This window comes from Crinia signifera, chromosome 2 (genome assembly GCF_055691185.1).
Source record: "Crinia signifera chromosome 2, ASM5569118v1, whole genome shotgun sequence".
NCBI lineage: Eukaryota > Metazoa > Chordata > Amphibia > Anura > Myobatrachidae > Crinia > Crinia signifera.
In genome coordinates this window covers 281,061,852-281,076,789 of record NC_139218.1, presented here as the reverse complement: position 1 = coordinate 281,076,789, position 14,938 = coordinate 281,061,852, and the positions used below count along the sequence as shown (strand labels likewise).

Sequence of the window (14,938 nt, the reverse complement as noted above, 5' to 3'; positions counted from 1 at the left end):
TATTAATCATCCATATTTGCTATAGTTAAGGTACCTGCTATATAAGGTATTCAATAGCATGTTATTACTTCCTATAAACAAAGGTTTCACAGGTTATCAGAAGGCGCCATCTACATACTGAACAATGCATTGGCTTTTTCAAACAGTGCCTACAGATGTATTATAATAGCTCCGCCTGCCCACAACACTCCAGCTCCACTATAGAGCATTAGCAGTATGGAAGGAAGACGCTAGAAGCAGGGGATTGCTGATTGGCTGCGGGAACATGAGATCTTCCTAGCACTGGGAAGCACGATACACATTGCTCAATGCAAGAATAAGCAGTCTAAAGGGTGTTTTGCTTCACATCTGAGATTACTCTGGAATTTAATAGATTCATTAATGAGAAGCACCAACACGGTAATATTTATTTCAATTGCCAACATAAAACAGCTATGTATCATTCCAGAAGAACCCAAAGGCAACAAGTTTGAACACATTTTTGTAGTGAACAAATAGAAAGAAACAGACATTTATTATTAGTGCATGTATTAATAAATCTAGAAAGAATGAATTAGCAGAAAGCATTAATCCATTAGTAAATGGTAGAGAAATTGATGTCTATAGATTGCAAGCTTGTGAGCAAGGCCCTCCTACCTCTGTCGGTTTATTACTACCCCGTTTGTTTTATGACTGTTTTCTATTGTAAAGCGCAATGGAATTTACTGCACTATATAAGAAACTGTAAATCAATAAATAAAATGTGCATACTACACAGGAGTATACGCATACCTACTACACTGTACTCAACATTTCTGCCACACAGTAAGTGCATTATAAAACAAAGCCTGTCACATGCAGAGAGCCTCTGCAGTCACATGCATGAAGCATGTAGAGAAATTATATAGCCTGCATCTATGTACATAATCAGGTTATATATGCCTACACGGAATACTGACTCTTGTTAAACATCTAAAAAAAATGGATGATTCAGCATAATAAATAAAAACACAACACATAGTATCGATTAGGTAATAACCACTTTCAAAAATGACAAATACAATGTGTGCTTCTGCGAATAAGAACAGCATGCCTCAACTTCTACCTTTATGTTGTCATCCAGCATAACAGACCTGGGCAATTTTGTTGGTACCCGTACAGCTCACTGAAACAATGCTCCATTCCCCCTGAAAAGTGATGAAATGAAAAGCTGTTCCCACTATACCTGCATGCCTTTAGTATTTCATAGAATGAAGCAAAGAAACTGTGATACTGTTAGATCCTTTTCTCTTGGTTTCGATCTGGTGATACTGACCCATAGATGTCCTGAGGGAACTGTAAGCTGGCAGTTATTAAGCTACTATGGGTGTATTAAACTTGCCTGTCCATGTGTTTTAGCCAACAATGTGGCCATTCAAAAAAAAAAAAAAAAAAAAATTGATGAATTTCAGTTAAATTTACATTAAAGCTTTTCAATCCAAGTATACATTTTTTAACTGTCGGAAAAATCTTCATGGTCGAATAACAAATGGATGGATAAATTTACCTCCCTGACCCCTGTCGGGATTGCCTCCTTTGGGATGCCATTGCCGATATTCTGACCACCAGTCATCCATATGTATCCCATGAAAATTGGTAAAATTCGCTGACAGTGTGCACAGAGATCCATTTGGCAACAGTAGAGAATCCATGCGCTGAAGCTGGGTTTTATCCAAGCACAGGCCAAAAGACTGGATCACATTTAGTGAAACCAAATCTTCTGGTATTCTTGAAATATGGAAAATCTCTTCTGGTTAATGTGAAACGACAAAACAAGTTTTGGCTTGAAAGACAGAAACTTAAGAAAAACTTGCAAGATAAGGCCCAAAGCTATTAAATATGGCGGCCTATTGCAATGGCCATGAGAAAACAAAATGGCCATGGAAGGAAAACTCAAAAGTAGAACTGAGGTGGAGGCCCTCCTCCAACCTTCCTAAAAGAAAGCAAGGAATCGGGAAGTACAAACACTTTCTTTTGCACCTCAGAATGTAAATCCTTCAAACTTTGTGTTCGTTTCTAAAAGAAACAGGATTCCTGGCTCTCAACAGGGTAAACTGACATAATGGAAAATGTTTCAGGCTAAAAATTCATGGCAAAGTCATGGAACATTCCTTCTGAGAAAGTTAGCCTCCCAAATTCCCAAACCGGGTAAGAATTTGGTTTATATTGCTGGCCTGAATGCCTTTATTCAAGAAATATTCATGCTGCTTCTACCACTGTGCTGGCACTCCTGGTAGCCCCCTGATGGTTAATATATTGCAGGTGTTGCATTGCTTGGTCGGATACAGACGGTAGCCTGTGAGAATCGGCTTATAGCTGGTCAGTGCAAGGTGAATGGTAAAGGGCAGACCAAAGGCCCTGCTGGTGAAGGGTCACCACCCCCCAAATTCAGAAAGCTTGCATCATTGGTCATAATGACCCAAGAATTGTGTGGCCAGAGACCTGCTCCGGCTGAGATTCTCTGGACTGGCGTTCCACCATAACCAAATCCTCAATCACTTTACCAAATGAGGTTTCCAACCTATCCAGAACTTATCATTTTCTTCCTCTGACTCAAAGTCCTCTAAAGGAATCCTGGGTGGATTAGTTTTAGTGAATTCATTCAACATAGTTCCTCAGAGAACTTAAAAAAAAAAAAAAAAGCCAAATGCTCCATTGAATATACCCAAGCAGGCTCCTCAATGGGGAGCAGAGAGAGACCCTTCCCCAACATGAAAGTCCTGCACAGGTTCCGGTACGGAAGGTGCAGGAAGCTACTTCGCTTATTCATCTCTCTTGTGAGCTGCCAGCTTAACGAGCATAGTAACGTAACTGCCAAAAGCCTGAGCTCAAGATGGTGACACTGGACCTTACAGAACAGTTTGTGAAGAGGAACCATGAGTCCCACTGTCCAGAAGGAATTTGATTGCATACTGGGCGCAAGTAAAAACAAAAAAACATGGCCTCAGACTTGGAAGTTTAATGTCCATGGGACTGTAGCCAACCTCCCTAGACATGGCTGCAATCATGAGAATGATAGAAAACGAGCCACAGAAAACTTGAAACAAGCTGGAATGTCATTTAGACAGATGAGTCAAAAATTATTTTGAGACATAAGCCCTATACTGTATGCTTGTGGCTAAAAAAAATTCACTTTCAAAGAAAAGAAAAGTGTACCTACCGTGACAACATGGAAGATGCTCAGTTATATTTTGGGGCCGCTACTGCATGCTGTGTTGGCACGACTAATCACCCGAGACTATTCTCCAGTGGCCTTCTATGAGCCCTGATCTGAATGTTATTGAGCAGAAAGCTGAAACATGCAGAGTAGAGAAGGCCCAATCTAACCTAAGACAGCTGCAGGAAGAGTGCGCCACATTACCTGGTGACAGGTGCAGGAGTATCATTTGATTTTTGATTCAACAGAATACTAAAAGTATTAAACACTTACTAATAACTATATGTAATATGTGCTTGCCTGCAGTGATTACCTCTAAAATATTAGGTTATGGCAATATTTTTGTCCATGCCATTTTAATTTGTTGTATTTATTTTAAATATTCTGCTGAAACAAAAATCAAATGCAAAGTCTACTAAATACAGAATAAACATTGGCGGATATCAAATACTTTTGCCAGTTTCAATTTAATTCAGAGATTAATGTGGGTTCTTTGTAGAAGGGTACCAACATATTTGTCCACGTCTGTATATACATACTGGCTTACTGAGATATAGAAGTACACCTGTGTTGTTTATTATTATATCCATTCTTTGCATATGTAAAAGAAAAAGCTTTTGCAGGCAGATTTTCACTCTTACTCATCACTCCTTATGGACAGAGGGGCGTCATGGAGGTAGGTAATCTTTTGTTGAGTATAGTAACATACTTTTTATACTAGATCTTATCGCAAAACCGAGATGCAATATTGTCTCCAATATTGGAGTCAATAATTGTAACGTGTATGGGCACCTTAAGAGTGTTTTTGTATGTAACTGCAACAAATGCAGCCCAGTCAGTGAGACAGGTCTCATGTGATTCGAATTCGCTGAACTTCTCAAGGTGCCCATACACGGTACAATTATTGTATACAATATCGCATCTCATTGCATAGGTTTTGCAATGCAATGAGATGAGATCTAGTACAAAAAGTATGTACAGCACATACAGCTGTGCTACGAGATGTGTGAAGGGAGCGTGCAGCTCATCACACCCAACAATTGTTCCATGTATGGGCACCTTTACTCTTTTAAAATTTGCATTTTATTTGCATAAGACAGACACCTGGAAGTAACAAAACTACCTTACTGGGTTACACTGATCTATCATGCGCGAATCAGTCTGAGGTGCAAATTAATTATAGGCTACATGAGACAATAAAACGTCAATGCAAGGAATGGATAAGGCACCATCCAGTACATATTTTTCAGACTATCTGCTTCACAAATAAATAGTGCTCCATCTGTGTAATTGACAATTAACTTGAAAAGCCTTTCTACTGTATTTAATATAGAACATTTTTTCAATTAGTTTTCATGGGAAGCTCAATGACTGGAAACTAAAGTTAGGCTACATTTACTCTAAGTGCGGGAAAAAACCTATCAATGAAGCCTTCACTGTGTAGGTGATGATGGAGAGCGAAATTGAAAATGGTTAGTGCATAGCATCTGGCCGGCTATAAATTACCTTTCTGCGTTTTGAGGTTAGGAAAGCCTTGCAAAGTGAAGCGCTTTTTTGAAACTGAAGAAGATTCTGAGGTAGGGCTAATAACTGTGCCATCTAGAAATGAGAGACACAGCAGACAAGAGAAATAGACTTCTGTGGAATACACATACGCACATACATGCAGCAGGAAATGAGAAGAAGAATTGAATATATTTCTGTAAAGCAAGAACCTAAAGCTATGCATAAGCCTTACCTCTACACCCTCATCCCTCTGCCTGTCCAGTACTACAACACCCACACAGCACAAGTCATAAGACACTCAACTCACCTTTACCTTTTTCAAGATACTTTGGTAATGTTACAGAAGGGGAGTCGGGGCTTATTAAAGGCTCAGTTTTTCTTTCCTCCAATATTTTGATTTTTCCAGATTTACTTCTCAGAGGACTAGAAATAGAAAATAGAATATACTTAGTGTAGTAGATCTAATGGTATTGCTGGGGGTTATGTGATAAGTGCTCAGATCTGACTATGCTAGGATGATTGGTGTGTGCAGTGTAGAATATCTCTAGTGTGCAAGTGTTCAGTATTCTGTGTACCATACAGAAAGCGGCTCCCTAAGTCATCCAACTTACCGCTCAAGCAACACCATACATCTATACTTTTCTACCACACTCTTCTATTGTCTATGTTCTACAGGAACATTGTCACTCCAATAGAAGTACAACAATAAATTTGGATTCTTAATGGCACAGCAATGATACTGTCTGGAGGGGAAGAACAGTTGTCACAATATTGGGCTAATGCTGCTCTTGGGTGATTTTATTTACTTGTGTATTATCACTGCGTGTGTGGATGGCATTGTAGGCAAATCACATGCGATTTGCATACAATGTGATTTAGAACACCCCCACTATCCACGTGAGCCTGAAGCGTGGCGAGCGCAGCGGTACGCGTCCTCCCGACCTGTTCATACCCTCACTATCCATGTCGGTGAGGAGTTGATTTTATACAGTGTGGTGAGTGCAGCGAGCCACTGAGCTCGAAGCATGGCGAGCTCATTGAGTCCCGTGTAAAATGAGCCCGAAGCGCGGCGAGCACAGCAAGCCCTGCGTGGGGCCGCGTAAAACGAGCTCGAAGCGTGGGAATACATGTCAATCAGCGTTTTCCGTGGGGCTCGCCACGCTTCGGGCTGACGTGGATAGTGGGGGTGTGCTAATGCAAATCATATGCAATTTGCATACAATGCGATCCGTGCGCACTGGCGCCGTGATAATACACAAGTAGCTTTTATTTAATATTACTGGTACCCATGTTATACTGAACACTTGCCAGTAGAGATACCTTACTGATAGGGATGCCAATACTATGATCAGTGGAATCCCACAATTTAGGGAAATAATTGCTGGGATTTCAAGATAAAAATGGGCATGCTTCTTTTTTTTGCCAGGCAGCACTGAGCACAGCACCATTCGGCTCAGGGCTGCCCAGAAACCAGGTTGTTCAGCTGTGCGGTGTGATGTTAGAGGTCTTGCTGCACAGCCCAGCGCCTTCACGCTCCACCTGTAACACAGTGTGGCGTGGCATCTGGAGGCTAATCCTGAATGCTGAGATTGGCATCCCTACCTACAACACACACCCAAGTGCTACTATTCCCCTTCTACCATTGAGCACAACACAGATTTGCTTATTGGTTTAGACAAATACTATACTTCTTTTTCACCTTTTCTCAAATGTACATTAGCAGTTATTAACATTAAAAAATAAACACAAATGTGCTCACCTGGTACTAGATGGAGTAGGCAATGGAGAGCTGTTGGTCTGTTCCACAGATTTGTGTTGGCTTGCTTCTGCAAACACAAACCAAATACTAAATAATTTACATCTGCAAACAAGGTACTAAGCAGCATGGTAAAAGATTTAAAGAAGAGAACATTATTTGTAACCCAGCCATATGAACATCTGATAATTAAGCAAGCATGTATGGCTGCTGCCTGAAACCATGTGCCCTGTGATGTAACCCAGCACCAGTGTGTGCAGAATCCACTTATGACTAGAAAGCATGGGCTTAGGGCACCTAACATGAATACAATACATAAAGTCATTCAGTAACTGGCTGTCTGTCCTTCCAAGATAACCTAGCGGAACGTACACAGTACAAAATACATTTGTTTAATCTTAATATACACATCTGTAACAACTCAATGTTTATTAACCCTACATGCAGCATCTCAATATCACTTCTGACCACATACATGAATAGCAAGCATAATCAGAAACCTATGTATGACGTCTCATGATCTGGGCCACAAATAGAGCCCAAACTGTTTGCGGTAGGGATGTATGTAGACATCTTTTGTTGATTTATTATGTTGGATTCCCACTGCCACGTCTGAAATGGTTACCTGAGCCACCAGTCATGCTCTTTGCCTAATACAGAACCCACCTTTCCATTACAACTTGAAATGCGTATTGGTACAGTACTTGGTTGTCACCGGATTTGTCAACAAACATTCTCATTCCTGCGCAAGGCAGGGGACTGTACAATAAGCTGACTCTTATAGGACAGAATTCTCAAATATATGTCAGTGGGGGGTATTCAATGCCGTGGGCGAGCGGCGACAGCGAGCAGGGCTTCCTACTCGCTGTCACCACTCACCCTGTCAGTATTCAACGCAGCCCCCTCATACACCAATTCCCCCTCGCTACGTTTTTTGAGCGAGGGGGAATTGGCGTATGCGGCTCCAGAAGCAGCGAGACTCGCGGTTAAATACAGCGGATGTTCTGCATTAGCCGCGGTTCTCGCTGTTTTGGGGAATTCTCTCGATCCTGTGAGGCGAGGATTTCCCCAGTACATTGAATATGGCGAGCGGCTGGCGAGGGGGTTAAACAGCGAGGATCGCTGGTTTTCTGCAATCCTAGCTGTTTAACCCCCTCGCCGGCCGCATTGAATACTACCCAGTGTCTCCAGCAGCAAAAATGAACAATGTATTATAAATCAGTATCTAAGCAAAGTCACATTTCAGCAAAGGTTAGCAACTAATTTAGATCCAAACACAAGTGTGCTTCCAAGCAGGGGTGGGAACAAGAACGTAAAGTGAGAAAACGGGGTAAAGTAAAAAAAGAGTATCTTTACTACAGTCCACCTATCAATGGTCAGTGATCCCATCATGACTGAATATGCTGATGTAATTAGAACTGACCACCGCATGTGGCTGCACTGATGCATAAGACAAAGGGGAAAGAAAATGGCAGCTAACTAGTTACACATGTACCCGGGAGTATCAGTGGCGTCACTAGAAGGGGTTTGGGCCACACTCAAGTGTCACTCGGCTCCTGTCACAGTGTAGGAGCCAGCACTGCAGCACTTATTGGACTCCGGGTACAGCCCAGCATCACCAGATACCCACAGAGACAAAACAGTGGTTCAGGTAAGATGCCACACCCCTTGCCAGAATGTGGCAAAGCAGCGCTTACTATATATATTGATGCACAGGGTGTCATTTGCAGTAGGACGTCACTGCACAATGTACATATGTGTCGATATGCATGTAGCCTACTTGCACAGTAAACAGCGCTTCAGGTCGCGCCATGCCATGACCCGGTAGCGTCAAGTGTTTTTACAATGCATGTTTTTCCACTAAACAGTGTAGAATGCACATGCAAGCACCTTCTGCTGATTAAAATGATCTTCAGGATGCCTACATTCTGTATGTCAGTGCAGCAGTATCTGCATAAGAATTGCTACGTAACAGTGTTTTACTGGAAAACACGGTAACGTAGCATTTCATATACAGATACACCCGGTCATGCACTGCATATCATTTTATACAGCAGATGCTGTGTGTGCATCCCATTAGCATCATTTTACAAATAAGATGGACTGTATTAAGAAAAAATTGCACACAAAGACATTTGGAACTTCTGAGTCACATGGAGCTCACACATTATGTGTAGAGTGATTTGTAGCACACAGATGTAGGTGGACACATCTTTAAAATATACATTAGACAAAGAAATGTATAAAGCAGAAAGGTAGAAAAGGTAATATTTACCTCTACATGCCTGTAACTGGCTAGTTAACACTTTTCTGATTGCATTTACCCATGTGGCCTTTATGTCAGCTGTTGGAGCCTGTTAAAAGTACAATATTATCTCGTAATAGAAAAAAAGAAAACAACAGGATTGACATATATGCCGTTAAATAATAAGTACAGTAGCACACCTGTTAATCTAATCTACTGTTTTACTAATCACAAACTTGTGAATACTGGAAGTTGATCCTACGTTATGACCCAGAAATAGTACTTGTAATACTACTTTGAGGTTTTTTTTTTTACAGGATATTTTTTTTTTTTCAATGATATCCGCAAATAAGTAATCACACAGTGCTTTATTACAACTTCTAGTATGGTACACATGTGCCCCCACATACATGACCACCACATGCACGATCTTTGTAGACTACGTGCATCATAATCTACAGTATAATAACAGTACCTGCACAATATAAACTTCTTCTCTCGCATTGTACCAGATTTCAAATTTCTTATTGTCCCCTTTCACATACTCCGTTATACCAACAGATGTCATCTAATAAATGAAACAGCAAGTTCACTCATTCATTTTATTATTACATTACAGCGCGGATTACATGCATATTCTATAGAAATGTTTGCAACCTCCAAATATCTTCTTCAAACACAAATTTTGCGACAGATGTTAATAATTCTTCAAACAAAACTTAGACTGAACTAGTCTTAAATCAGGTGAAAGCTAGAACTGCACTATTTACATTACACATGTAAAAATGAAAGCACCTAGTAGAAATGTCAACCAGTATATTTATCCTGAAAGCATACTCACTATAAGCTAGTCGTCTTAATAATAAAAACAAATAAATGCAAAGTATAATTCTAGGTAATCTGCTCCAGAGAGAAGACCAAATAACGGTTTAGCTGCACAGCTTTCCCCATAAAAAGAATGTGCTCCAAAAGGGACTTATCACTTGATAATAAACTGTACATATCTTATGGGGCCTACACATGTAGCGATGTGTGTATGAGAGCGTTCTGAATGATGCTAGGTCGCTCAGTGATGTGTCAGTGTTCTCCGCTGAGAACACTGGCCCTGACCGACTAATAGCCACCGTGCAGGTTATTAATCGGCGGCTGATAGTGATGCGTGGGGCCGCACATCTACATCGGTATGGTCTACACACACAGCGATGTAGGGAAATTAACTAAAATCACACAGAAAACGTCTGAATATCACTACATGTGTAGGCCCCATAAGTCCTTATGGGAGCACTGATGACATGGTTAGCTAGAAGTGTCTATATTACAGAAGTAGAATTGTGCACAGTGTAGAGACTTACATTTAAGGAATGTTTATAGCTATAAGAAGGGGCCTTCTCGTACCCCTCCCCATTCTCTTCTCTTTTCTTGCAGAACAGCACTGCCTTCTCATGGAGAAACAAGTGCCTCTGCATGGGCTTAAACCTTGCCAGATCCTTTACTTTTGAATGGCCCTTTTTATGTTCAGTCCAGACATTAAAAGACCCTTGCATCAAAAGTTTGCCAAGGTCATTCAGGTTCCCCTAAAATGAAGAGTGAGAGTCCACATTATAATATATGTAAGTAAATTTCTGCACAGAACTGACATCATAAGTTTCACATTCATAGGTTGTTCAGCAATAAAAAAAAGTATATATATTTTTATGTTTTAATGATGATCAGAGGAAACATACAAGACTAAAACTTCAGCCTCCAAAAATGTCATAAAACTTGTACCAGACAGTGTATACAAAACACGGTTCTCCACATTTCTGCATCTCCTTTATGTCCCAATTACTCCATTCCTACATTACAGTGAGTCATCTTAAACTTAGGCAGATGGGGGGTTGTAAAAAACATTCAAAGCTAAGAAGTGGAGAAGCTACACCCATTTTTTTTCCTCTTCAGAAGTTTTGACACATCTCCACCTAATCCTGAAAGTATCAAACAGAGAATAGTATAGCCCTTTTCCAGCCCACTTTGACTTTTGGGTACTTTATAGAAATCAATACACATCAGTATAAATACTATATATTTGTGGCCAGTAATCACTTGCCTCATATCCAGTGATGGCTATTTGGTGCATAGAGTCATTGACAGCTTTGAGAATGCCAAGAATAGAGGCCAATGCTTCCTGCAGATCTTCTGCTCCTTCACAGTTCTTACTGTACTTCAGCATTTCCTGGATCACACAAATGTTATTCAGTGATAGGGATAGGTCATCACTGAAAAGTAGCTCAGTAACCTTGCATCTCATTTATGGATACTTATCCATTTGAGTGCCAAAACATATCTGTGAGAGATGATTAAAATATCTACTAAAAATGCCAGGGTCGCTCACATTTGTTATATTAATTGTAATTTAAAAAAACAAAAAAAAAATTATATATTTTTTAGAATCCCCCCCCCCCCTATATAAAAGGTAAACCTTACAGGTCACTATGATGAATAAAAAGGTTTGCTTGGCAATTTTTACACCTAATTTGACAAATTTGCTTGGCACTCAAAGGGCTGAGTCAAAATTTTCCAACAACTGCAACCTGATAAGTGGCGTCAAAACAGGACAAAGATGTAAGCAAATTATATGCAGTCTGGACAGAATAGGAAAGACAAAGTTTCCGATTACTGCGAAAAAGCAAGTTTGTACAGTCATTTTCCTATTTTGAACTGCATCTGTTTCTCACATTATTGTTATGTTTGTGGTAACATTTTCTAGGAGTCATTTCTCATATACTGTATAGGTGAGCTTTGTGGATTCGAATGTGTTTTCTTATAATAATACTTTTGATATGTTTGTTTTTTGTAACACTAGTAAACCATAAGAGGCATAGTGGTACAGATCTAGTTTTAAAGCACGTAAAATATTCTGTGACGGAAAAATCGGTCTCAAAATCTATTCTGAAAAGACAGATTCCAATTTTGACAATACACTGCATATTCAATTTGTCTAAACCTGTGTCTGATTCTTTTATATAGGCCCCTCAAATATGCATCATTTACTTACTGATTGCATCCTCATACAACTATTATCTATATTTACATGCCACACTGATAAAGGTGCCCATACTCGATGCAAGGGTGTCATGCGATGCGCGCTCCGGCAAATCGCATGCGATGCAATCTAGTTCAAAACGCACCAAAATATTGTACCATGTATGGGAACCTTTAGTGTAGTATACTATCTTTTTCTTCAGTTGTGCATTTTTATTGCATCACAGATGTGGCGAAACACCACTCAGAATGTACTACCGATACCAGGCTGCGGTTTTAACTGCACAGGGATTAGTTTAAAATACAGTACAGTGCAGATAAAGCAAAACTAGGTGTTAGAAAAAGTTGTGTCATTCTATACACATTCATTTCCACACAAATATGCAATTGTCGCACATCAAACTTATCAGTGTAATCTAGCAGAGTGGATGTTGTCGCTCCCAGTTGTTTTATTTGTAATGAAGATGCACAATTTGAGCAAACAGGATGCTCTCTGTGAGCCTGGTGTATGAGGACACATCTGTTTACACAGTAAGCGATAAAGCCCTTGTATACCATTTTTCTACACTCACATTCCTAAGAATATCTGGATTGTAAGACATACATTATTACAATTTGGTTAAGAAAAGTGTTCACACTACACCTGACATGTGTGTACCTTAGGCATACTGCACTTATTTTGTATGTCCTAGCAGCATTTGGTACCTTCAGTAGAAGCTGGTACTTTGTTATCCTCTGTACTGGTTTCAGCAAGTAGGAGTCCAGGCTCAGCTTGTGATCCAGCTTCCTCTGACATTCCTGCAGCCACAGAAATGCAGGATTTATGTCACTCTTAGACAGTCACCTTAGCAGTAACCAATAACAGCACAGCACTCTAGTTACCTGGAAAAAAGTGGAATCAGAGCACTGGCGCCACAGGCTCTCTGACCTGGGCTTGTTCTGGCAGTACCTCTCGTATATCTGCAAGTCCTCCATCTAAGTTCAAGAGAAATGGTCTGGTGGGTACGACAATTTTTATTAATCACTTACATATAAAGGTATTTATCTGTATAGTTTGTTTGTTCCCTGGGTCACATTGATACATACAGTACAGCATTATTGCATTGACAATGCAAGAAGTAAATTAAGAATATTAAATAAATCAAGAATAAAGAACACGTTTCCATGACTGCACTTATCATGGGAGATTCACAAAGCTCTGAATATCTATAATGGTTTTGTAGGAAATACCCCCTTCCAAAACATAGCTACAGTGTAAGCAAGACTGGCACATGTATTCTTACTCTTAAGGGGTGTGCACACGCTTCGATTTTGACAGGTTTTCGATTTGATTTTGCTTATAAACGCAAAATAGAATCGAAAGGTTTTAAGACACTTTCATTCCGCATTTGATGTGCTCATTGGACACTGCGGCATGCAGGTGGAACATCGGGATGGTTGGACCATATGCTGTATATTCAGCATACTTGCCTAATCTTACAGAAGTTGAGGGAGACTCTTGATTTTTTGGGTTGTTCCCTGCAACCCCAGAAGAGGAGGCAGATTTGTAGCATCTGCCCACTTCCTATTGAAGAGGCTAGGATAGGGAGTAAATCAGTGTATTTGCAGCTCTGGTGTAGAGGGTTGGGGCTAAACAGCATTAATAGCCCCGCCCCCTTCCATCGGCAAAAGCCGGTATTTTCATGTAATGCGGCAAGGCCTTATTATGATGTCAGGTTTGCACATATAATTTGTATGCTATGGGAATCATTTACTAACAAAGTGCAAATGTACACAAGCTCTCAGAAATAATTATATCATATAATAAGTGTAGAAGCAAATGACCAGCAGGGTTCCATCAGCTGCTACGTCATCTTTCGCAGTAAACGAAGAACAGAGTAACTACAGATTACCCATACATTTATGAGCAGTGTCGGCTCCTACGCTACCCGCCCAGAGGGGGCATGATAATATATGTTATTACACTAAATATACCTCAATGCTTGGCTGCCTGTTCATATAAAAGACTTACCCTTTCTAGGAAACACCTTCCTACTAGCTCTGGATAGTCTGTATAATTTTCCAACTCTTTCAAGAAGATTCTAAAGAATAAATGCACATATATTGGATTACAAACTGTTACAAAAAAAGAAAGAAAAAAAAAAAGGAATATTTGTGCAAAAATGTAAGACAAATGAGCATTACAGTGAAAATATGTAAAGTAGACCCAGTAACCGCAAAGAAAACAAATAATTAAATACAAACAACAATATCCAATTAGCCACGATAAAACATTGTGTGCAAAAAAAAAAACAATGTTTTTCATCAGGGTATCCAATTTGGATTACCCAATAAAAAGCACGAGTTCTTCCAAAAACACACAGGTTCAGCAACGCCTGTGTTATTTTTTCACCCGCCGCAGCAATGTTTTTGCGGGGGCAATTTCTGTGAGATGGGAAACAATATCCCCAATAAAGTGTGGCATGCCCTGGTTTAACAGAATGAACTACAGCCCAGCTAGCCTACATTAAAATAACACATTTTTAAGATTTATGGGGATATTCAATCCCCTGCCACCATTCCCGACGGGGAAATGGCGGCTGGGCCCTATTCAATGCAGTCTTCCTTGACAGCATTGCCGGGATCTTGGCAGAACGTGCCTGACTTCTCAAGTAGTCGGGCCCGTTCTGCTGAGAACTGTCGAGCTGCCGGCCGCAGCTCGGCGATTCCTGGCCGCTTCTCGCAGCCACGCCCCCTTCTAAGCGCTCGGCAGCCGGGACATTGAATCTCGCCTGCAAAATCTCGGTCGAGCAAACCAAGAACGGGACAGGGTCATGGCTGTTGGGCAAGCCCGACAGTTGTGACCCTACTTTGAATAACCCCCTTAGTGTTTCAACGTCTGAGAGATGCCCTTGTCGAAATAGTTGGCACAGACACAGAATTTGGGGCATTAGGACAGTTTTAGCTGCTACTTAACAGAAACAAACAGAATCCAATGGGACTTGATGCTGGGCTGGGTGTGGGACATAATTCCTGTTTTCGAAAGTGGACAACATGTGCACCATTATCAGACATTGCCCACTATGTAATCAACAGAACATTTCCTTTATAGTATTAGCCCCCATCGCTTTTTGTCCCTAACAGGATTCATTGTTTAGATCACATAGGTTCTCCAACTCAGTCGTTTTTAAAATGTGATATTTGGTGATACACAGTGCTGCTGGGTGACCTGGAGGGATATGGTCTCTAAGTTGAT

The 14,938-nt window shown here is 40.4% G+C and overlaps 1 protein-coding gene across 13 annotated transcripts in view; it reads right to left on the bottom strand.

Moving 5' to 3' along the window:
• Nucleotides 1-14,938, bottom strand: part of MCF2L (MCF.2 cell line derived transforming sequence like) — a 244,660-nt gene that overhangs the window by 21,371 nt on the left and 208,351 nt on the right. For 8 of the 13 annotated variants that reach the window (XM_083168689.1, XM_083168698.1, XM_083168700.1 and 5 more), the window contains 10 exons: nucleotides 13,715-13,784; nucleotides 12,586-12,678; nucleotides 12,409-12,501; nucleotides 10,769-10,894; nucleotides 10,035-10,256; nucleotides 9,158-9,250; nucleotides 8,713-8,791; nucleotides 6,441-6,507; nucleotides 4,989-5,104; nucleotides 4,682-4,774 (listed from right to left, as the gene is read on the bottom strand). In XM_083168689.1, the coding sequence (XP_083024815.1) occupies nucleotides 4,682-4,774; nucleotides 4,989-5,104; nucleotides 6,441-6,507; nucleotides 8,713-8,791; nucleotides 9,158-9,250; nucleotides 10,035-10,256; nucleotides 10,769-10,894; nucleotides 12,409-12,501; nucleotides 12,586-12,678; nucleotides 13,715-13,784 (1,052 nt within the window). The remainder of the gene's footprint in view (nucleotides 1-4,681; nucleotides 4,775-4,988; nucleotides 5,105-6,440; nucleotides 6,508-8,712; nucleotides 8,792-9,157; nucleotides 9,251-10,034; nucleotides 10,257-10,768; nucleotides 10,895-12,408; nucleotides 12,502-12,585; nucleotides 12,679-13,714; nucleotides 13,785-14,938) is intronic. The other 5 variants (XM_083168692.1, XM_083168696.1, XM_083168693.1 and 2 more) reach the window with 3 other exon arrangements.